Raw genomic sequence first — 25,923 nt, 5'->3', positions numbered from 1 at the left:
ATTCTACGAACTACTTCCAATTGAAAATGCAAAGACATCAAGAGTTAAACAGTTATTAAATTCGAGTGTACGAAATCATTAATGTACATTTCTATGATCTTGTACTTGTTACAAGGCAAGGTCGTAGGAATTACGCTGAAATATTATTTTTGAGAGCCTAGAAGTTAAGCCATGCGAAATGTACACGATAATTATTATTACAATATTAAATGAATAATAATTAAATTAATAATTTTAGGTATTCCAAGACGAGACGAGATGGCCCAATAGTTTTAACGCGTCCATCTTAACCGATGATTACGGGTTCAAACCAAGGCAAGCACCCCTGAATTTTCATGTGCCTAAATTGTGTTACTATTATTAGCTTGATTTTGAGACTCTGTACAAGTCAGTATGGGTAATTCTACTACAACACAGCAATACTTATTTATATTGTTTTCCGTTTATAAATTTTATAGGAATCACGTATCAAAATGACGTATCACTATTAATCGGTTATTAAAATTTCACGAAAAAGATACGAAGTGAATTAAGACAGAATCGCACTGCAGGGCGTATATTATTACATTTCAGAGAATCAGAACTGCTTTTCAGCGTTTAAACGCAACCAGCATTCTTGAAACCTTTCAACGCTGTAATGATATGTAGAGTAATTATTTTAAATATATAATTACATGTGTCATATAATTTGTTAACCTTTAATTTTAAGGTTTCAATAAGGATTATAATTACAAAGAAGATTACTTTAAGGAATATTGTGTAGAGAACTTATTTTCGGAATGTAACGTTAAAGTATAAAAAAAAAAAACAAAATATTATGGTTGATTTATTACATAGTAGATAATAGACATGCTTGCTATACTGTTAAATGAAAGTTAAAAAAGTAATGTTTTAATAATTTAAAAAAGTAATTATAATTTAAAAAATAAGCCACTCTACATATTATTTATGCGTTTTACTCTATCATTTATCGTGTATAATCAAATATGTTAATGATTAAATAAAATGTCAAACTTACTCGATAATGCTCCCCGTGACTCTTTGTAAGCTGAAATCTTCGAACACTATTCTGACGCGTTCCCTTCCACTCGCCAGAAAGTCATAATGACATTGCGTTTTCGGAGGATAAGGTGAAGGGTATAAAGGAGAGATCAATTTACCGCCACTGGTCTTATCAGACCTGAATACTTGATGACAGGATGACGCTGAAACGAATTGACACTTATAAGCAACTAGATCAAATTCTAATTTATTTTTCGAGTCGCATCCATTTCGAATCAGTTTTACATAACTCCAACCTGTTATGTGAAATGTTGCTGTCCTTTTTAACCTTTTACAGGTGAAATGAGATAGATATTTTTAAATCTTTTTTAAATCAGATTTGAGATTAAGCTTTTAGAGTTCTTTTATAATCAATCGTAGCAGCAAAAAGGATGTATCGGATGTTGCGTAATTAATTAATTAATTAGTTTTAAGTTAGTCATTATTTAATTTTTGTATGATATAAGGTAGCCTTACTACTACTTCTTAACTTAGTCATCTTATTAACTCAGTTCTTAAAATAAACAAAAAAAAAACTCAATCGTAAAACAGTGTATAAAACTGTTTTAAGGCCCAAAGTGTTTTTGTAGCTTTTATATTCAAAAAAGATAATCTCGGCAAAGATATCACATAAAAAAATATAAAAAATGCTATATTGATAATCCCACTCTTTTTCGTAGCCACCTAAGAAACTATATAAAATTTTCTTTTGTATACGAAACCTTTATTAACTTACTTGCGGCGCTGACTGCTGGTCCCAGAGCGGATAATCCATCAACCACACCTGTTTTTCTATTATTTTCAACATCTGTAAATAAACACATTACGTCACATATTTAGAATATTATGTTCATAAAATGAATCCGTACTGTAATCCAGTGGTAAGAACGCGTGCATCTTAACCGGTGATTACGGGTTCAAACCCAGGCAAGCAATTATTAATTTGTGTTTATAATTCATCTCGTGCTCGGCGGTGAAGGAAAACATCGTGAGGAAACCTGCATGTGTCTAATTTCAACGAAAATTCTGCCACATGTGTATCCACCAACCCGCATTGGAGCAGACTGGTGGAATATGCTCCAAACCTTCTGCTCAAAGTGAGAGGAGGCCTTAGCCCAGCAGTGGGAAAGTTACAGGCTGTTAATGGAATGTAATGTAATCCGTACTGGCTTCATACTGGGTACAAAAATTATCGAGATACAACTTTTTATATAATTATTATGAGGAACATACATACAGAAAAAGAAATATTAATGTTTTTCTGGCAATGAAAGTTGAAGTACTCTGCTTTTTTCTACTATAAAATGCGTACTATACTTATAAACATTCCTCTTGATTAACTTTGTTTATTGATGAATACCGCATTAATCCGTTGCGTAGTTTAAAAGATTTAAGTTTACAGACGGTAAGCTACTTGTAAGTAAGTTGTTTTTTTCTATGTAGAGATTAACCTAATAATCTTTGAAGTTTAAAATAAATTGTCTAAGTGATTTCATTGGTAATGTAAATAAAAATAAACGTTATTTAAAAAGGCACTTTAAAATTTCAGAAATGTGCATTTTATTTTGAAGAACCGGCAAAGGTTTAGTAGAAACATTTAAAACAAAAAATAGTGTTCACATAATATACCTACGAATAATTTAGAATTATCTATGCATATTGCTTTGACTATTTTAAAGTCTAAATAGATTGTTGAAGCTGAGAACTGAGAAAAAAATAGTAACAGCTGGACACTAACACGCACACAAGTAAAATAGTATGACGTTTGGGAAGTGTCAGGCACACAGGTACACAGCTAGTCACACACACCACGACAATAAAGTTCGCTCTTTTGTTTTAACTATTTTGTACTTCGTACGTTTTACTTTATCTAGATATCCCTTTAAGTAATCTAAAATACATACATACGGATCTAAATTAAAACTACATTATGATGAGCGATCGGCGTCACCCACTGAGATTAGCACTATGAGAACTTACTAACGTTTAGCGGTAGGGTTTTATACACGGTGATAGGATTTTGTGCAAGCAGGTCTGGCTGTAAGTGAGCTAGTGTAACTACAGGCTCAAGGTATATAACATTTTAGTTCACATGGCTGGCGGCGCATTCTGCATGGTTATAGTTAATAATATTAACAGCGCCGATTTCTATTAGCGGTGGTGACCACTTACTATCAGGTCTACCTATTTTATAAAATAACAAGACGTGTCTGGCTATCCGATTGGAATGAAGTTGTTTTCGATATAATATGTATCAAACGACAGACACAATGACATAAATTAACGCTTGGGAATAATTAAATGACAAACGATAAAAGTGTTATTCAAATTCCTCTGTGAATTTAAAACGTATGAAATAGAAAGAGACAGAAATATCTGCCAGTTCACTCTACTGTAAACCGCGTAAAAGAATTCCGTTCCAAGGAAAGAACCATAAATTCCTAATAAATGCTCCACCAATCATAGAATCTAAAATTTTAAGTTCATTATACCTGTCTCAGTCACCCTTCAAGTCGGATCAAAGTAAAATATATATTAGATAAGTGATATAATGCTATTACTTAAGAATGTCAGATTACATTACAGATAATGCTTACTAAACCTGCGCTAGAGTTATCCTCCATCAAAAACTGGTAACTTGCTTTGAACCCTTGTCCCTGTATGTTTGAATTTGCTGTGAATTGAATTAACAATTCTGGTCCCGTTGATAGAATTTCGTATCCTGAAATTATATAACCAATTAATAAATGTTATCTCTTACCGAAATCTTTATTATTTTTCAAATAACAAAATATAAAATACATCTTTAATTGTATCTGTGTAGATTTTTAATCTGTGTAGATTTTTCTTTGATTTTACTTAACTTACGAGCGCAAAAATAGTTAAAACTGGGTTGAATTTCAACATCATATCAATGAATTTTACACTATGTTACGTATAGTAAATTGAAATTTGTAATATTTTTTTTATAAAATTAACATCTAAGTTTATCTAAATGTATTCCATAAAATTAAATAATTCAATATTTCAAATAATTTACTATTACATCAGCAACCAATAATCTAGCTTTCTTCGCTAAAATCAAGTTCATTTGTTATTATAAATATGTAAGATAATTCAACGGTGATCATCTAAAAACAAAACACTGCTACCTGGAAAAGGTACAGCCTATATACACATTTGTATTGAGAAAGAAAACATTTATGTTTCACAGTATTCGACTCTGTTAAATTTTAACTAACCATATAATAAACCAAATATTATCACTAGATATAAATCTATTTATTAAAAATCTTCTTAACAAAATCCAAATGCTCAGAGCATCCACAAAACAACGACTTAGCATTTGGTTCGATAGCGCTTAAGTATTTTCCAGTTTTAAATTAACTACAGTTTTATCAGTACAGATATATAATTTTAAATCTAAAATGCTTAATAAAAAATGTGGATTTTGAAACAGTTTATAAAACACAACATACAAAAAATATCACAGTTAATGTAATTAAATTGTAATTGACTGAATACTTTGTTTATCTCACCTACAATTTCATTGCAGAGCATTGCAATGACTGGTGCTGTAGAAGTTTTTCCGTCGAATACTTTGATAATATCAGCTCGATTTAAGCAACTAAAAGAAACAAGCAAAGACGATCAAATGACAATTTGTTTTATAGAATAATAAAAACAAATCTATACCATTTTTATGAAGATAACGGTTATTAGTTAATTGAGTTACCTTTCATCTCCTTTCTGTAAATACGATTCTTCAAATATCAACTTTATTCTTTCATGTTTTCTGAAAGAAAATATAACCAGAGATTATATTCTACGAAAACTGCTAACGTACATATTAAAGAAGAGAATTAACCGCAATCCAGCGGAAATCATAGAATTAGTTTCACTACATTCCGTGGTATTATGCGAGATAAATCTTGTTTATAATAATAAAGCTTGTGCCGGCTGATGCATCCAATTTAGCCGTGGAGAATAATTCTGACCGAATGTTATGAACGTGGAAATTAAAGCACGCTTGAATGCGTTTATTTACATAAATAAACGAATATTCGAATTTATATTACAGATGCAAATATAATTTTAAATGAATAGCAAGCTGTAAATTTGTATTATATACCAACTACTTATGCCGAAAACAAAAAGGCTTTAAACAAACAGGCTGTTTTACAATCACTTTTAGTTTTTATTATTACTTTTTATTGATATAAATTAATTTATTTTGTATCAGACAATCGTAATCATTTAAGGAATGATTCGTTTATCAAACTATCGATTGTTTTTGTAATTTTTACCTTGCGTTGAAATGGTAGCTGCATCTGACGTTGCTTGGGTAACCTGAAGGATATCTAGGACTGTAAAATCGCCCGTGTGCGGGTCTATTTGGTTGCGAAGTAAATACATAATCGCAAAGTGTGTCGACGACTTTAACTCCGTCCGTTTCGAAGTTTCCTTTTGAACAAGTTATTTTATTAATAAAAATAACAATGAAAATTTAGCAATAGTTAATTATTCTTCAAAATTTGCTAAAAGTTAACTAAAATTAATTAATTTATACGCAAAGTATCCTAAATGGAGTTCAATGATCTCTATTAACAAGATATTCACTTACTTCAAACAGTGCAAATTAGATTTTAGCAATTTCTGTAACAATATTTATTTATAATAACAAATAGCTGATATGGTCCAGTGAATAGAACATGTAGATCTTAACCGAATATTGCGATTTCCGATTCGATTAAATGAATTAATAACTTTCTCCTTAAAACGAGGGGAGGCTTCGGTTTAATTTAAGTTCGTTACTGTTTCTTTTAAATCTTTGTACTATTTGATATCTAATCCAAATTTAATTAAAGTCCGTCTTACAGACTATTATACAAATTTGATTAACAATAAACATTTGTCTGGTCTTAATTCCTACAATAATTTGAAGTAATATTGAATTATTCGAATAAAGTATTTTTCATATCACAAATAAATATAATACAATTTATTTCAGTAGTGGAAATGTTTTATTGAAACGACTTTACAGAATAGAGGCGAGATGTATTCATACTATTGATTTTTCATATACTTGATCTACGAGTAGGTGTTGAGTATTCTTGGACATTAAATCAAGTTTTGCTTTGGCGCCGTCGTGGCGACAGTGCTTAAGATATTTATGAATTCCATTATTGTAGCCCACACTTGTGTATTGCGATTTGTATAAATGTCGCCATGTTTATTTGTTACTATAAAATAGACAAGAAATAATTCGCTTTCTATATTAATTACTGGATGGAATTTCTTAAGACGGAGTTTGAAAAATATAGTTATGTAAAGTAGTGGCAACGGGATATACAAAATATTTCTACATAATAAATAGTTTGTCACAACAATGTGTAGCTATAAAATTTTAATTATTATTAAAAATAAATCGATATTTTTCACATACAGAGCCGTGATTACGCGTAGGTTAGAAGATATAAATCGTGAAGATTACAGATTGAAATCTGAATTGAACGGAACGGATCCGAATGCAATTTGGCACAGCGATGGATTATAGTGTGTGGAGCACATAAGTTACTTTGGATTCCTAATACCTGAACCTAGCTCATAACATACATAGATATAGTTACGTCATATGTACGTATTGGTCATTTGTCGATGACATTAAATACTCACGTCTATCTATAAACCTGTATGTGCCAATAAAACCAGACGCGTTTGACATCTTTTCACCGCTTTGAAGCTCTAATACCATTAGAGGTCCGTGGGAATATATAGCCGGTGGTGCATCAGCCCTGTTTCCGCATAGAATCCTCGACCAGGCTGAATATTCGTTGATACCAGGTGGACCGGGACCGTGAGTACCGCCTTCAGAGTAGACTTTGAGAAAGTCTCCACGCGTACAGCTGAAAGAGAGGGCATAGATTAAATTATTTATAGAATTAAATTGCTTTGTGGTGACATAAAGGTTTTAAATTGATATTTAGTTTTGATTTGTAAAAAAAAAAATAATGATTACCAAGAGATACCAAAGATTCTTACATAACTAACATCTGTTCAGACGGTAATCCACCATAAAGTAATTTCCAAAAATAAGATAATGAAATATAATATATAATGTTAATAAAAAAATTGTGAAAAAAAAGCAACTACAACTGTCCCGCCGAGATTTTTTCGCCAGTTTTCTTCACGTTCGAGGCATTTCCTTCCGAACCGATATTACATTTTCGATAAATACGCAAGTTTTACTTGTATAAGTTAGCCCGTCGATCATAACACATCAATATTAACTGAGGGTTCAAACCTGGGCATGCACCAAAGTTTTTCATTTCATGTTTAATCTGTGTTTATAATTCTCTCATCCGATCATTTCGAAAAGAAAAAAAAACGCGATGAAATTTGTATGTGTTGTTTGCAATACAAATCTACAAGTGTATCCATCAACCCGTAATGGTGTAGCAAGGTGGAACATGCTCCAAAAATCTCAAAAGTCAACAAAAATCGAACCAACAATGGTACATTAACGGACTAATGTATTTACTTTAATTTTTGTTCATAATAAAGGCAATAAAGTAAGAATACGAATATTCTCTAACATTGTTAAATAAAATTAAAAATGACATAAACTAACATATGAAAACAGGTTCACTTAAACTTTCCTTTTAAATAACGTCTCTATTCATGATTCAACTATCCTTTAAGATAATCTATGTTTAAAAGATGCTTCGCTCGTGAAAAATAAGTCTCTGAAAGTCTTAGACGGCAAGGGGCTTTACGACCGTCGTCACTTTTGACCCCTCTCTTTATACTTCGAGGCTTCTCGGCGGTATAAGATTTATACTAAGGAAGGGATTAACCGGACTTAGTACACACACATTGTAGGAGAATAAAAATTCGAATGTCAAATATAATAAATTTAAACATATAAGTTTATATATAACTGTATATGTAAAGTAATATTTTTAGTACAACAAATTTAGGCTCGTTTATGGTGCAACTAACTAAAAAAAGTATTAGTAAGGATCTTTAATATACTAGCTTCTGGTCCCGACTTCGTACGGGCGAAATAAAAAATCCGATTGCAGCGCCACCTAATATAAACCACACAGAGAAGTCTCTGTGTTGTTTATACTGGAACCTTTAGGTAGGTAGAACCTTTTAGTAAGTACTTACACCCACAAAAAAATCATCAAATCTGACCAATCATTTAGGAGAAATTCAATTAGACAATCACGTACAAAATACTTATATAATATATAAAAACGATAAATAGAAGTAATATTTTTAGAAAAATATATTTCTTGTGGCATTATGATTGTATCAAAATAAAACAATAAAAAATCATTACTAAAAATTTATAAAAAAAAATATCATGTAACCAAGCAACCATATATTCTGACTGCAAACAACGAAATCTTTTTAACAATTCGAAATACAGATATCGTGGTGTGCAATAAAAGTAGTTGAACATCGACAAAGCACCAGAAACCTCTCGTCCGACTATAATTTGTACGAACAAGCTCGTTTTCAAACTTCGAACACCTATTCTGGAATCTATATGTGGTTAGTTTTCTAAAAATGAAAAACAGCGTGGACTTCTCTCAATTCTATTTGGAAACGTTGACGAAATTTACGTTCTTTTTTTAAATATTTGGTATTTATCGTATTGTTTTTAATACATTTATTTAGTGAAAAAAAATACGTATTTTATAAGCTTATGTTTATTCAATACTGTCAGTATTTCATATCAGAAAAAAAAATAGGAAATTGATAGCCAAAAAATAAGAAAAAAGTCCTAATACTCAAATTTTAATAAATACCCAAGATTAATTTTATCCTAAGATTTTACAGGATATATACAATATACATATATGAAGTATTCAAATAAGAAGTAGACACTCTCACAGTAAGAAAAGTGAGTTAGGTAGTATAATTAATTGCAGATGAGCAGTAATCTATCTGACTACTATTAATAATTTAAATGAACTTGCATGAAGCATCGCAACGAATGTGAAAACCTACATTAATTAAACTCAAAAATTTAATTAATTTCATCCCGAACAAAGAATGTTATGCACAAATACCAGTGAATACGAGAGTCGGTACCGCGATTTTGGAATCATTAAATTAACTACAGAAAACGAAAACTTTTTCGAAACAATCCGAAGCACATCGGGGTGAGAAATAAAAGCAGCGAAACCTCGACAAGGCGCTCGAGTCCTCTCGTCCGACAATAATTTGCCCGTAAAAGCGTATTGCGACACTGTGAATACCTATTCTGGATTTAGAAATTAGTGCTTCGTATTTTACGACGGCATTCTAAGATAATGTTACAATTTCTCATATTAAGAACGTATTACGCAGACAGTCTTTAGGTATTATTTTAGCTTACTTTAGTTTAATGTTTGCGTTTAATGGAATCAATCAATTAAGGCCCGTATTGGGAATTGCGTGATATTCCTTAATAAGATTGATTGTATCTGAGAGTTCCCTTTCGGTATATCAAGTTACATATGATCTCGTTTATTATTCTATCAGTTTAAGACGATGAATTTTGAAATAAGTCAGAACAAAGCATCTTAGACTTCGGAACTCGTCTCACGACGATTAAGCTTTTGTTCAAAACAACGTGTTGGAAAACAAGGCCATCTTAGAGTTTATCAGAGACAGAGTAATAAAAACAACTACGAAACTTTCAAAGATAAAGTACTAAATTGTGTATGGAAATGAATATTTGACGTTTGTAAAGACGAATGGAGTTCAAAAGTCGACTAACCAATCGACGGAGAGCATTTCATACTAAAAACAAAATGAGAATTCTTTCGAACGGTTTGTCTTTGCCGATGCTGAAAAAAAATTGACCATTTACAAATATAAGACAATTTTGGTTATGAATCGTTTTGATCAAAATTGCCATGGTTTATTGTTTATGAAACTGGGAATCAAAGTTATGTGCGATTTCTAGGCAGTAAATCACGAAGGCCGCCAACGACATGAATTCGGTTTTCACATATCGCGTACGAAGTATGTATGTACCTCCTGTGCCGTGCTCCACGTTTGTAAGCTAGAGGGCAGACGTTCGGACTTTGTATCAGATAAGATATGACATCACAGACCTGTGATACGTGCCAGTATAACGTCACTATAGTCTACATTAAGTAATTAAAAAGGTTGCTACGCTATATTTTGTTTTTCCGCAAAGTATCTACTAATGCTATTATTACAGACCGTGCCCTTAACAAAATACTAAGGACGAATAATACTAAAATAACAATGCTAGAAATATCACGAGAATTCTAGTACTTATAAAAATACAATTATAATTACAATAAATGCGGTTATTTTTTATTAAATAATATATTTTTACTGTTACTGTAATATATACTGTCTAAGAATCAAACCAAGCGTTGGGCCACTAAAAAGTTATTATGATTTTCTGCCTAAAAATTAAATAAAAAAATGCCTCAATAGTAAAGAAGTTTACACTCTCGGAGACCACGCTGTTGGTCGTATGTCTGAACTCTGTTCGGCCGAGTTAGATTGCCATCCGAAGGATTACGAGAATGAGAGAATAAAGGCACATGTATTACATTGTGTATGTACATATTTGTTCGCTTTATGTCTTGACATCATATTAATAAATATAACAATAATAATATATGATACATTTAGTTTTCGCCCGCGACTTAGCCCGCGTGTTAAGATCTAATATGGAGACGAGGTTCTCGGTATAAAAGTTTGTCCTTCATTTGAGTTTAAGCTTGTTTCATAGTAAATGTAATTAATTTCGATTCGGTAGACAGACAGACTTTCATATTTATAACATTAGTATAGATAAAATTAAAGCAGACATATTATAATAATTAAATTGTGATTCTGTTCAAATCTGTATATTAAATTGATTAATGTGAATATTAAAAACACGAGTATGCTGGATTTGTAGTTGTAACTCAGCGAACACGAGCGTCTATAGCTCCGAAATTAGTCTACATTAATGTATCATCAATTAGTTTTGTCTTGTATAATGTTACCTAGTTATCTGCTTTACTGAATACAGATATCCTTTGCTATATTAATTTGCGAAATTACCAATGCATATAAACGATATTTAAATTATAAAAGTTTTTGTAAAGATAAGATTATGCCGGTGGAGATATTTTTGTAAATCACTTTTCCAACTCCAGTCTTATTTGAAGCTCATTCTCCGACTTGTATTATTTTTACTACTCGTAGGTATTTCATAATCAATAATGATTACTATATTAGTAAATAAATATATTAATATTAATACTGGAGTAAAAATTTTTTTTTTAATATTTAGTTTTTTTTTAAAATTAAAATCAATTATCAGTACTATATGAGGTGATGGTTTTAAGGCCTGACTGAAATAATTATTAATCCAACATATAATACTTATGCTAGAAGATGCAGCGTCACGCGGAAAAGGTTTTTAATATGTAATATTCTTATATAAGATTCTAATGTAGGACGTGCGCTTCGCAGTTTCATACGATTTTTAATTTGGACTGCGTGATTTCGTGAATTTCTCTTAAATCGTCTTGTCAATAATATGTAAACATCGACTATGCTTAATTAAATTATCATGAATTTTTATGATTAATATATATGTATTTTAGTGCCCTTTACTGCTAGCGAGATCGAATGAAATCTTACTCAGATGCATCGTACATACATACTACGTATATTGTACATAAATACGAAATTGTACCAAAACACGTTCATTAGAGATACATACACGTTATTTTTTTTTGGTTCTCGATTTGTAATCTCCACCAATTTGAATGCTGCTATTCGTATTCAACAATATCGATGTTTTTATGCATTTTTTTATAAAACCCGAATTTTTGATTGCTCTATTCGGAAGTTGTGTTGATTAGACAGTCCTGTATACTCTAATCAAACTGTCGACGTGTCTGTTTTGTAGACTAAATTTAACGTGTTTTCGTTTATATTTAAAGTACCTAAAATAAGTTTACCAAAAGCGTCCACGTCGAGTTTTATACATTGATATTCTTATCAGGTTGACCTGTATGTAGAATAGAAGTATGACAGGGACATATTATCTGAATGAAATATTTTTCGAAGTGGTACATCGTTTTGGAAATTCATTTAGACAGAGATGCCAGAAACTTTTGAATACTCGTATTATCGTTGTTATGTATTTTATATTATTTTAATTCGACCATAGAGTTTACTTTGTTACGCTACGAGATGGTCCGGTTGTTAGAATACTTTTATATAAACCGAAGATTGAGGATTTAAAGTCGAGCAAGAATCAATAAGTTTTCAATCGTCTAATTTGTGTTTATAATTCATCTTTGAAGGAAAAGATCTTGAGAAAACCCGCAGGCGTTAGATAAAAAACATTCACATATGTATCCATTAATTTACATTGTAGCAGCATGGTGGATGAAGCTCCAAAACCAAATCTTTAATTTCAAAGAAATTCTTTTTTTTTTTTAAATTACCTACAAATAAAACCGTTTACATTGCCCCACAAGTGAAAAAAGTATCTCTATGCAGTCAATTAAAAGGAGTAATAAGTTTATGTTTGGTTTCTCACAAAATCATTAATATTCATCCGTATTTATAACAAAAAATAAAATTATAGAATATATATTAAGAAGCAACAATTAATATCTTGATTTTTTCGACAAGACAAGACATGCGGAGAAGAGAGTACGCTGAATTTTCATTACTAAACTTTCGACAGTTCTTCTCAGGTCGGAAGTGTTTCTTTTCAAACCGGAAGAAGAATATTGAAAATCGAAACAGTGTAATGCTTCTATGTTAAAAAAATAAATTTGAATTTAGAATTCGGAGACTTTAACTGAAGGACATTTACAGGATACTTTTTGCTACTATCAACAAATATATCCATTAAAATTGTAAACCGTATGAAAAACTGAAGGCACTCGATGAATGCTAATTAAGTTAAATCGTGGTCAGCAAAAATATCGTTATATCCACCGGAGCTTAGTTTCAATTAGAATGCCTGGTGGATCGCGTAATTACACTGTCATCTATATCTGTCACGCCAAGGATTTATTGTTCCCATTCATTTTCCAATGAGATAGGAAAAATGTTTTTCAGAAACACTTTACCTTTTAAATGCTTGAAATTCTATCCGTTCCGTGAATGTTACTAATAAAGCCAGTTTATGTTAAACTAAGTTTAAAAGGAAATTATAAATTAACGTCTTCATTTTAATTTTAATTAAATTTATTATAAGTTATAATATTATTGCATATGATATAATTATCTTTATTATATTAAATGATTATCTTATCAATGATATAAAATTTATTTGGCGAAATAGAAAATTCTACTTTCTTACCCGTTGGTAGCTTTACGTTATAAATAATGGTATTATAAATAAGTAGCATACATATAAAATAATCTTATTCATTGACTATACAAATAAAAGCCGTCTCAATTAAAACTTTCCATTGCTTTTGATACAAATAAGACTTAAATTAAAAAAAAAAATCTTAGGAATAAATAAATCACAATTAATTTAAAATATTTTTATTAATTAATTTAAATTATTATTAATAATAAAATAAAACGTATGCATAAACTCATATTATGTAAAGCTATTATATTTTTATTGCAATATTTTTTATATTATATATTTTTACATTAAAGCATAATTTTTAATGTAAAAGTACTATTTTCTAACGCCGAGAACTTGACTCATATTTAAGATTAGAACAACCAACAAGTAGCAACCTGGCCTTGTAATAGAAAACATACTCTTAAATTTTATACTGTAATAATAATTATTAGTCATATTACGATTTTTTCATTTCGTACTTTAATTTAGATTTATGACTAAAATTAAATGTACGTTATTTATGTAGTATACGATAAACGTGTACATAATTTTAATATGATAATGTAAATAAGCCTTAATATTCATTGGCTTATTTTCTTGGCTTCTCGCCCCACACCGGTATTTATGTCAACGCCTTTTTTATGCTTCACCTTTTCACTCGAACCCTTCAAATATATTTCAAACTAACGCTGACTCAATTTCGTTCTATTACGACATCTTATATTTCAATATGTTATTATTAAATAAAACGGCTACATTTCGACACTACGATAAATATTCCAATATAATCTACAAAATACTGTTTCTTTCTACATTTTGGACTAAAAAATAAAAAAAACATACATACTATTTAAGCTAGAGATTCACATTAAAGTTTTAACAGGTCACGCCAAAATATTGCTTTTTCGTTCCCTTCGGCAATTACATTTACAGTGGTTGCGACCAAATAATCAATACTTTGCGGTTAACATTTATTAATGGGTTACTCAACATTTTCCAAAGTAATTAACTTTATATTATAAACTAGTTTCAGACTGATTCACCCACGTTAAGGGGGGTGGGAGGTTGCGTGTTCGTATATAAAATATCATGATGATCAGTTGAGTAGTCAAGATGTAACGAATAAACCAACTGACTTTTACTTTTATTATTATACTTAGATCAAACGGTCTATACTCACAAAAGATAACTTTATAAGGCCAACTTTATCTTATTAATTAAATCCTACAGTAAACATTGACATTTATCAAAAGAAAGTCTTCAAATAAAATTATAGCATTAATCTTCGCGACATTAAATTATATACATTAATTAGCTTGACTACGCATTTTGATGGCATCCAATTTCAAATAGGTAACTCGACTCACTTGTTACGTGAAGCATTATTACAAAGCGGCCTCAGGTTATATTAAATGTGTGCGAAGATTAGGCGAGACAGCATTATAACAGACGATATCAAAACAGATATGTTTAGTGAAGATCCACCAATCTAATAGATAGTCTCACTAAAATTATAAACATAAAATTAAATCTTTGCTTCAATCTTTGTATATTTTATATTACTCTTTTTTTATTTATTAATAATATTAAAGATGTAGTAATATTATAAATATTTTTGAACGAATTTAATATAAAAGATCTCGAATTCGGTTCAACGTTAGTGTTAAAGGCAATAAAAAAACTAAGATTCACTGTTATCAATACAATAACTTATATTCAACGTTTTAAGACAATACTAAGAGTTAATTTGTTTCTTCTTGCTGCAGTTGGAACAAAGCAACATTTAACTCAACATATGTGTATCTATAGATATATTTAAAGAGCGGAATTTTGATCACTGTTTCCTATCACCTCAGTATAAAAAGAAACTCGAAACTCACCGCAGAACCCGAACGTGAAATATCCGAATGTAATATGCGACTATCTATCTGTCTATACTTATAAAATAACATGTCCTAACTGACTGATTCATGATCGCCGAGCGTAAACTAATAAAGTTAGGGCCATGAAATTTTGTGAATGGGATCGTTTCATTAAGTAGACATGATTACGGAACTTCGGAATTTCGGAATTTCTACCCCTAAGTGGGTGAAATAGGGGTAAAAAGTTTGTATGGAAGTCCGTCATTTTTGAAGTTAGAAGCATAAAACTTTAATTTTATATATTCTTTTATATATTATACTGCTATTACTTAATTTATTATTAAAATAAAAAAAATGATAATTCGATTTAATAATAAAATTGATAAAATCATTCTTTGCAGTCGTTTAAAAAAAAGGTAGACTACCAATAATATGTTTACAAAATTTATTTCACTTTTATAAACTTTGTAGTTGGTGGTTTTCAGAACGCAAAACTACCTTCGGTTTTTTATTGCGATGAAATTTACGATGGCGTTAGTGGACTTAAACTGTCTAAAATGTTTTATTTTGTGTCGTTACGAAGTCGTCACCATTTTTAAAACAAGGCGAATAAAAAAAACAAAGTGGTTTTAACGTTTCGCTGCTATTTAAAACGTCGTAGTCCAATTAGGACAACTGGGTTTTGTATTTTTTGTTAACTGCTAAGAAAAATTAAGCTGAATTAGGCGATTCGAAAGAAACTTTTTTTTCCTCTTATGTAGCGAGAATTTTTACAGTGAGTAATAAGTTTTTCTTAAAATTTATCTCCGAGGAATTTATCATTTTCTCTGTAACGTTCTGGTATAAATCTATTTATACTCGAAGATAAAAAATACTGTGCATAAAAGTAGCATAAACATTTCTGCATAAACGATAACAGCTAACTAACACAACTAGAATTAAATACATTTTTGCATTTTAGTGCGTGATTTCAACTTCCGGTACTGGAATGATAAGCTTCCAGAAATATTACTAAATATTATTAATACGTTTGTACTTAAATCTACGTTTTACACTCAAAATACTGCTGTGTAATTATTCTTCTAATAATATTCTATTTTAATTTCCTCGCCTTTGACCTTGAGTCTGATATCTGTCCACTGTTTTAATGTCTTCCTATCGGATCGACAAGGAGGATTGCACTTTGCATCTGTGTTTGGGCACATACTTGTCCAGTATATATCTAATTCTTAAATCAAATTTACCATGTGCGATAATTATATTGGCAAGTACAAAATAAAGTCGAAATTAATACGCACAATATATCAGAACACACAGGATTGCAAACAAAATATTTCATTTTATAAGGTAATAATAAAGAACACATAGAAAAATATAAACGTAACCTGTCGTTTATTTTTATTAAGTATAAATAAATTGAATAGAAATGGTATACCTTTTGTATATTCTACCGTTTGTTAGTTCCACTCGATTAGTCCTAGAATGTCACCGCAACGCGATGATATATGGGACGTATTTCAAAGAAACGATAAACAGAAGCATTTTATTTTTACGTATTTTTTACAGATTTATAGGTTACGTGAATCGCAAATGTCTGAACTAAATGGCTACAGTGCGTCTTCGTAATGACAAGGACAATCTTAACCTATGACTTCAGGTTTTGACCCGGGGTTGTTTCTATGTGTGAAATATGTTCATGTGTTTGTAATTCAATTCATGTCGATATAGGAAAACATCGTGTGTAAACCATGTGTCAGATGTAAGATCATATTAGCATAGACCAGTTTGACAGCATAAGGTCTAAACCTTATACTACCAAACTTATATATAAGTTGATGCGTCATTGAACAATACTTGGATATTTACTGTCTGTCATTATTTATTCCTCAAAATATTTAAATTAAATTAAATTTAGAATACATGGAATGTCTCGTTAGGTACTTAAAAAATCATTCACCACCATTGATACTTAAACGTTAATGGATAGGCAAATAAAATATATTACTAAAGTTAATAATGGTACTTTTTAAAACCAAGACCACTTAATGCTTGCAACTTTGCAATAGAAAAGTATCTGATGAATTAAGTGCCTTATTTGATTTTTTCTTTTAATTTGCACCCTGCTGGAATATACCTATTTAAGGGATAAGTGTGTTTTTTATCCTTACTTTGCTTTTAACATATTTTTTGCATCACTTTTTATCCTTATACGTATAATAAATTAATAAAAAAAAAGTAGGTATCTTGGGTCACCCGATTGGAACGATTTATATTAAGTATTAAATAAAAGACAGAATTCAATAAATAAAACGACAAGAGATCAAATTGACATTAAAATTCCCGCCTAAATAAAACATTAACAAAAATACGATTAAATAATATGAGAGAAAGAGAAAGAGAGATAATGCTTTCCCGTTAAGTGACGATGTCTGTCAGTTCATTATACTGTAAGAATAAAAGAAATTCGTTCCAATAAATATCTTTGATGTGGTTGCTGCACTTGTTTGTACGTATGTTTATACCGCATCTCGTTGGCTTCTGTTAATCGGCTACCCGTTTAAAAACTTAAAACTAATTATATTTAAAACACATAGTAATTTCGTCATAGCTTAAAATTATAGTCAATATTATAGAATGTCCCAATGGATATTATATAAAGGAATTACGTTATACTAAGACTAGGTACATACATGTTTCGGTTACGTTTAAATATTTCATATCAGTTATAATATTCATGAGAAATCTGTTCGCAAGATCCCGTGAGGAAAGCGGAGGACCTTTGAAAGTTATGTTTATATAGGAAATTAAGTGTAAAAACAAATTGACTATTATTATCTTGTTTATCTCAGTACTTTGGTTTTTGTGTTTATTAATTAATTAAAATATGTATTTAATATAGTATTATGCAGACATCATAATATCGATGTCGAATCGATGTTAAACTCTTATCATTAAAACATAATAAATCTTAAATATAATATTCCTGAATTAAACTTTGAAATCGATTTGTGAATATAGAAAACGTATCAGATAATAAATTATAAACATTGCTAACAATATAATATATTATAATAATAGCGGAAAAATGAACACCAATTTGCAAATAAATGATAAAAATTGTATTGCACGTGTATTTAAATCAAATATGCGCTATAAACGGTGCTAAAAAAATGATTACGTACTACGAGTAGACGTGATTTCTCGTTTACACAAACTTCGAAGTCTTTATGGGCAATATGTGCGGGGAATTGTTAGATGGCAGAAAAAAGGCTGGAATTTTCTTTGCGAGGTTATTTTTACTTTAATGCATTGAAACGCAATATTGGTGGTCGAACACACTGCGCGATCACTTGAAGTGTAAGTTAGAGTTTGTTCACAGTAGTTCAGACCGACACGATAGTTTCGAAACTGGCTGACTGTCGCTTCGTTGGTGTTGGCAATTTCGGTATTTTGGCAATTTAAGATTATCGAATAAGTGAAGTATCGATTTTGTATAGAAAATAAATTAAACTATTTTTTTTTTATTTGGACAAATGTCCAATGTTCTAATTGTTGTTTCCATTTATGTAAAAAGGAAAAAAAATACTCTTGATAGTAATCGTTAATGTCCAATCAAAACTTTACTTATATATATAAAAGTCTCGATGAAAATGAAGCGAATATTTTAATATGCATATAATTGTCCTTAGTATATTTATTTCAGGAAGGGTTTTTGTACAATATTCGCCATGCAGTAGTACGTGCATATATTCTAGAGTCCGCGTGCAAACGCTCGAGAAAACGCTCGAATGTACGACACTTTACGGTCGTGTCCGGGCAAATATTTACGTGTCCGGCCTGTCTGGCTTTTGTTAGGCTTTTTGTCAGTATATTAAAGTCTAACCTAATTGCACGCAGTGCTTGTAGATGAACGATAGCTCTATAGAATATAATGAAAGTTATGTACTTTAAGAAAAGTATTTTATGGGCTAAATGTCTGAGCTAATTTAACGGCCAGTTCAGTTTTGTATTTTGCAGAATAAAAGAAGAAAAAAAATATTGATTTAAACAGGTAACCATCACTGCAATCTGTTAAGTACTTTTGTAAATAAATAAGTTTATTTTTTATTTTGAAGTGCTTTTTTTTAACTTTAGTGGTAAAACCCCTTTTAAATAACATATCAATGTTCGTAATTGCCCTTCAATTGAACTTAGCTTGTGCAATTGCTACAAAATCACCGAACATTCACCATCTGTACCGCTAGGTGGCTCATAAACCGTCCCATTGTTGATGGAGTGCAAGTAAATTTAAAAATCAAATAAATTATAATCATTAGCACAATTTGAAGTTCCTATAATTTGCTGAACGTTTGTTTACTTGATAACATCCAAGAAATTCAATATATTTTGACTTTTCATTTATAACATAGCAATCGCAACATAGAATTCCTTAAATCGGCTGTATTCCTGAAATGAAAGATCTCAAGCTCATCTCTCAATACTGGAAAGGCAAAATACAATTACAGTCATAATGATATTGAAATAACGAATATAATTATGATTTACGGTTTCACATTATTTTATCTTGAATTTTGCTTGAACAAATTTATTACAATACGTTTTACTGAAAAATAAGTATATTATTTTTTTAAGTGATTCAAATACTTTATTACTATTTTTAATGAAGAAGTCGTGGTCTATATAATTACATTAACAATCTGTAATATTCCCACTGCTGGGATAAGGCCTCCTCTCCCTTTGAGGAGAAGGTTTTTGGAGCATATTCCACCACGCTGCTCCAATGCGGGTTGGTGGAATTTCGTTTCAGAAATTAGACACTCACGATGTTTTCCTTCACTGCCGAGCACGAGATGAATTATAAACACAAATTAAGTACATGAAAATTCAGTGGTGCTTGCCTGGGTTGGAACCCGAAATCATCGGTTAAGATGCACGCGTTCTAACCACTGGGCCATCTCGGCTCTCTTCTTTCGGTCTATATAATGTTACATGCTATATAATATAATAACGGCATGGAATACATGAACTACCAGTTTTTTTTCACACGGCATGCACCCAATGGCAACTCTGACTGTTCTAACTAGTAAAAAAATAAGAGTTCCGTCATCTTCATCGGATAAATAATTTGTCTGAAGTGTCTTTACTTTTCCAATACGTCTTTGTGGTGGTTCCATCGAATGTTACCTCAGAGACTTGCTGAATACTATTTCAAAATCCCGCAGGTGAAAAGCAGTGTATAAAAGGTGAATTGAAACAATTAATTTTATCATATACATGCTCTGCTTTTCCGATTACATTCGTATTTGCCGGTCGACTTGTTATTATTATTTACTGTATCACATCAGGCCCACTTGAGATTCCAGCAGACTGCCATTGTAAGAAATATTAATCTCTTCTTACATCTTAGTTCCCGAGGTTGGTGGCGCATTGGTGATGTAAGGAATGGTTAATATTTCTTACAGCGCCATTGTCTATGGGCGGTAGTTACCACTTACCAAAAAAAAATCGTCAATGCATAAATAACCAAGACGGATAACATCTTACAGTCCTGACGATATGGCTTTAAAAAATAATAATTAATTTTATATAAAAGCAAAAAGAGGGGTTAAGCATTGCTTAAAAGAACTGGTCAGTTTATCAGCTATAAAATGATAACGAATAGTTTGTTTGTCTATATCTCTAGATCACTTAGGTACTTTATAAGCATTAATAATTAATAGTCGGCTGGCAAATCATTAGTTGAAATTATGGTCGAAATAACGATAACGTACTATTTCGTGTTCCATTTAGTCACAATTTGCGATTACAATAATAAATATTTTCCAATTCCCGACATTTCTCTCTGAGCTATGCAATTGAAATTCATATTACGAATAAATCGATCTGATATAGCAATTTTTAGTATCGTATTATATACATTTTTTTTTACCGTAATTTAGAGTTTTTTTTTTTATAAAATAGGTGGCAAACGAGCAGGAGGCTCACCTGATGGAAAGTGACTACCACCGCCCATGGACATCTGCAACACCAGGGGGCTTGCAGGTGCGTTGCCGGCCTTTCAGGAAAGAGTACGCTCTTTTCTTGAAGGTTCCTACGTCGTATCGGTTCGGAAAAACCGAACGGAATATTTATTTTATATAAACATTTAAAGTCAAAATTATTATTTAATATAGAAATAAGGCGCCTCTTTTCAGTTGCTAATAAAATATAAAAAAGATTCGGAAATTAAATGTCTCAGATCTTAAAGCTGAATAGAAACTCAGCGGGATAATTGACTTTGCTTTTTGAGGCTTAGATAAAATATGTAATTCAATTTATAGTTATAACTTATCACGCAATTTATTCGTTGGGTAAAAGAAAATTAAAATGCCTATATATTTACTGGGTGGTAGGGATTTGTGCTAGCCTGTCTGGGTAGGTACCAATACTCATCAAATATTTAACTGCCAAATAGAAATATTGTTTATTGTGTTCCGGTTTGATTGAGCGAGTCAGTGTGATTGCAGTTACCAGGGATAGAACATCGAACTATCCCAAGATTGGTAAAGCATTGGCGATGTAAGGAATATTTCTTACAGCGCCAATATCTATGAGTGGTGGTGATCACTTACCACTGAGACCATTTGCCCGTTCGCGTACGTATATCATAAAAAAGTCATCATAAAAAAAAAGTGCAAGGCGAGGCACGATCCTTAGAAAAACGATTATTTAAATAACAGACAATTCAAAAAGTGTCTACACTTGTATTAGTATCGTTAAATTGCATCGCACGCTGTTGAACAGTAAAAGGTTAATGCGCTCTCATTCCAGACGTTCAGTTTATATAATTCTAAAATACAGCGTTCTGTTTGCGTTTCTATTCAGTCACGTTTATTCAGCTTATCTGTGCACAGTTTTACACGTCGAAGGCAGATTTTATGATCAAATGAAGTTTATTGCGTTCACAATAGCTGCCTCCAACCATTTACATCGTCTGCTTTATGGGTACGAAATGTGCTGAAATTGTAAACAGAGCGTTTTACCGGTTTCAGTACCATTCATCGGTTATTTGGTTTCCTGCTACGATGATTCTTCATATTTACAGTTTCTTAAATAAAATATTTCGAATTCGAAAGTTGAAAAAGTAGTTTGACTGACAACATTACTGTTAGAAAAAATAACCATTGCTCAGATCGCCAATGTGCTACCAACATTAGGAATTAAAATATGTTGTCGTAGTATAGTTCAAGTGAAACACAATAATTAACTATTGTACTAAGTATTGCTGTTTCGCGATAGAATATGATTATGACGAGTAGGTAGTAACTACCCAGAAGGGCTTGCACAGAGTCCTGTTTGTGCATTGTCTATACAAAACAGTAGTCCAATCCCATAAATTTTATATAGATATATTTATTTGTCTTAGTATGTACAAAAAGTTTCTTTGAATTTTTTTTTTGTTTGACGACCTCCGTGGTCGAGTAGCGTGTACACCGGTTTTCATGGGTACGCTACTCCGAGGTCCCGGGTTCGATTCCCGGCCGAGTCGATGTAGAAAAAGTTCATTAGTTTTCTATGTTGTCTTGGGTCTGGGTATTTGTGGTACCGTCGTTACTTCTGATTCTCCATAACACAAGTGCTTTAGCTACTTACATTGGGATCAGAGTAATGTAATGATGTTGTCCAATATTTATTTATTTAATATATCAATAGATGAATTCGAAGATTATCCAGTAATTACAATCACAAATTGCGAACTTATAAAAATTAAATATGTGTGTTAACCAAGATAAACTCTTTACTTCCTCGCCCTCGAACGATTATAAACGATTGGAATGAGTTCGAGTGCGAAGACGATAATCGAAAACGATCAGAGGAAGTTCAACCGCAGAATCAACTGCTTATCGTACTTTCCGAATCGTGGGAGTGTAAACACTGCTAATTTCCAAACTCCGGACTGACAATTTCTTCACAGAAACACCCTAATTAAAATAAATTACATTTTACTGTCCCAGCCCTGCATTATAAGCTAACTACTGAACCAATGAGGCTGTTAGGCATAAATATACGAGTACGTACATGAAGGTTAAATGCTCTTTTTTGGCTCAGCTGTAGGCCGACAAGTCTGTACGAACTGTTTTATTGTAATATCTTAATAAGATAGGATTTAAGTCCCGAGAGAGACAAAAGCCTCGTCTATTAATGAGATCGTTTCAGTTCTTATCTCGTCATGCTCTTTATCATTGTGATTTATATTCTATGACGTATAAGAGGAAAATTTTATATTAAATATTATTTAGCCTCAAGTAAAATAATATTTTAAATGTAAAAGTCACTTCGTAAATCATATTTTTGCTATTAATGGCTTAATGGTAGGGCCTTGTGGCACTCTGTAATGTTGTATTTTGGTTTGAAGAGTGACTGAGCCAGCGTAACTACAGGCTTAAGCTATACCTTACGTTTAGGATATTTCTTACCATCCCCCAATGTCTATGGGCAATGGTGAACACTTACCATAAGTAGGCTCTGATTTAGTATCTGATTTGGTGGTAGGGCTTTGTGCTAGCCCATCTGGGTTGGTACCAACCACTTATCAGATATTCTACCGCTAAACAGGAGTACCTAGTATTACTGTGGTCTGGTTTGAAGGGTGAGTGAGCCAGTGTAACCACAGGTACAAGGGACATAACATCTTAGGTTCCAAAGTTGGCCTTTATTTGTTGAAATTAACATCAGGTGGCTTATTTGCTCGTCCGCCTACCTATATTATAAAAAAAAATAGGCTGCATACCTATTTCGTAAATAAATACAGGCTAACCAAGTCACTAAATTAGTATGTGGTTGGTTTGACACGGAAATGAAAAAAAATTAAGTTATCTATTTATAAGGGCTGCTTCGCCCGCGTGGATGTTTGTTTGAGAAAAAAGTTGCTGCTGCGCTTTCGAACGGCTGGACGTGGTATTAAAGCGCTTTAAAATTAAATCTACTGAGACAAGTTTTATGAAATTTTAAGTCTATAGGAATATTTAATATTATTTTTCTAGAAAATGATTGGCTGGTCATATGATTTATTTAAAAATAATTTAATTACCATATAAGTTTTAAGACATTAAAATAAGTTTAGTTTTTTCGAATAGTTTAGAATAAAATCTATAAATTGTGACTTATTGTTTGAAAATCAATGCACTTTACGAGAATATAAACTTTTGCTTAGAGCACAAGTATTCATAAGCACAGGTGCACTATTTGACCTCATTGAAATTTGAACGCTCTGGGACAATAATCCGATCTGACCAGAAGATAAGTCAAGCATAGAATATGATTTACATGATCAAAGCAGAGAATTGTAATTTAACAAACTTCTCTACTCATTCTATCATTAGTAATAATATAAGTTTTTGTTTTAACAATAAATTTGTAATAAAACATATTATTTATAATTTAATTCAAATAATAATAATGATTAACGTAATACGAATTCGTTTTAGAAAACTGTTATGATTGTTCGGACATCTAGAGTAATATTTTATCGAAACTTTCATTCTTCGGTCAGAACTAGAGAATTAACGAAAGAAACTCAGCTGTCTTAACACTCACACATGTAATGTTATTAGTATAGCAACGACTAAACACACACATAAACAAATACCATATACATAGTTAGATACGAATCAAATTAATAAATTGTAATACCCATTATAACTACACTCATTTTTATTTATTGGTACTTAATAAGTGGTTACCCGAACTGGCAATATAATGGGGCTTTGATTTATATTGGCCTATCTTTAAGACGCTTGTTGTAAAAGAAAATCGAATGAATTTATTCTTAAATATACCGAACCGAATATAGAATAACAAATCACGTCTAATTACTTATTATTATATTTCCACTAAAGAACATATTTTTTTATATAATTAGACGCAATTATAATGTAATTTATATGACTATATGAAAAGATGAATTAGTAAAAAATATACATATATTTTAATGTTTACTTAGTAATAATAGTTTCGTAAAATCGTTGTACTTGTTATCAAATATTTTTTCACTTAATAGTTCATGAATTTGTGTGTGTGTGTTGACATCAACACACACATTAATTCATCATAATAATAAGCAATTAGACATAATTTGTTAGTCTATATTCGGCTCGGTATATTTGAGATTAAATTCGTTTGATTGATGAAATGAAATGGAAAACAATTGAACAGGTTTATTTACTAATTCCATTAGTAGTGAAGATAAAAAAAAACTTACTCCAAATGTTCCTTGTAGATGTCAAAATCGGTGAACACAAGTTCAACAATCTGATGGGGTTCTGCGTGGAATGTGTATAGGAGACAGAGACCTCGTGGATATGGACGAGGATAATCAGGACTGCTGAACGTTCCTCTTTCCTTGCCATGGGTTGATGTGAAGCGAACACACGAGCAACCTGATAATAGAATGAGCATAAGTAAATATTATACATCCTAAGTAAATCCTCTTTCACAAATAAAGTTATGAAAAGGGAAATATAATTAATTCTAAATTTAAAAAACAAATTTATGTGAAGTAAATAAAATTAAATTTAAATGAAGAACCCCAAGTTGATGAGTCCTTTATTCGCGTAAAAGCGGTATAATTTGTACACACTTTTCACAGTAGGATCGTTAAGATTATCTACTAAGAAAATAAAG

At 31.1% G+C, this 25,923-nt stretch overlaps 1 protein-coding gene across 3 annotated transcripts in view; it reads right to left on the bottom strand.

Moving 5' to 3' along the window:
• LOC113393051 (suppressor of lurcher protein 1-like) overlaps positions 1–25,923 on the bottom strand; it is a 308,266-nt gene that overhangs the window by 11,538 nt on the left and 270,805 nt on the right. For all 3 annotated transcript variants that reach the window (XM_064216502.1, XM_026629748.2, XM_026629749.2), the window contains 8 exons: positions 25,502–25,679; positions 6,718–6,947; positions 5,349–5,505; positions 4,778–4,837; positions 4,581–4,669; positions 3,644–3,763; positions 1,778–1,849; positions 1,019–1,205 (listed from right to left, as the gene is read on the bottom strand). In XM_064216502.1, coding sequence (XP_064072572.1) covers positions 1,019–1,205; positions 1,778–1,849; positions 3,644–3,763; positions 4,581–4,669; positions 4,778–4,837; positions 5,349–5,505; positions 6,718–6,947; positions 25,502–25,679 — 1,093 coding nt within the window. The remainder of the gene's footprint in view (positions 1–1,018; positions 1,206–1,777; positions 1,850–3,643; positions 3,764–4,580; positions 4,670–4,777; positions 4,838–5,348; positions 5,506–6,717; positions 6,948–25,501; positions 25,680–25,923) is intronic.

This window comes from Vanessa tameamea, chromosome 12 (genome assembly GCF_037043105.1).
Source record: "Vanessa tameamea isolate UH-Manoa-2023 chromosome 12, ilVanTame1 primary haplotype, whole genome shotgun sequence".
In the NCBI taxonomy this organism is placed as follows: domain Eukaryota; kingdom Metazoa; phylum Arthropoda; class Insecta; order Lepidoptera; family Nymphalidae; genus Vanessa; species Vanessa tameamea.
The sequence above is the reverse complement of the archived record's forward strand: the minus strand, read 5'-3'. Positions and strand labels throughout refer to the sequence as shown.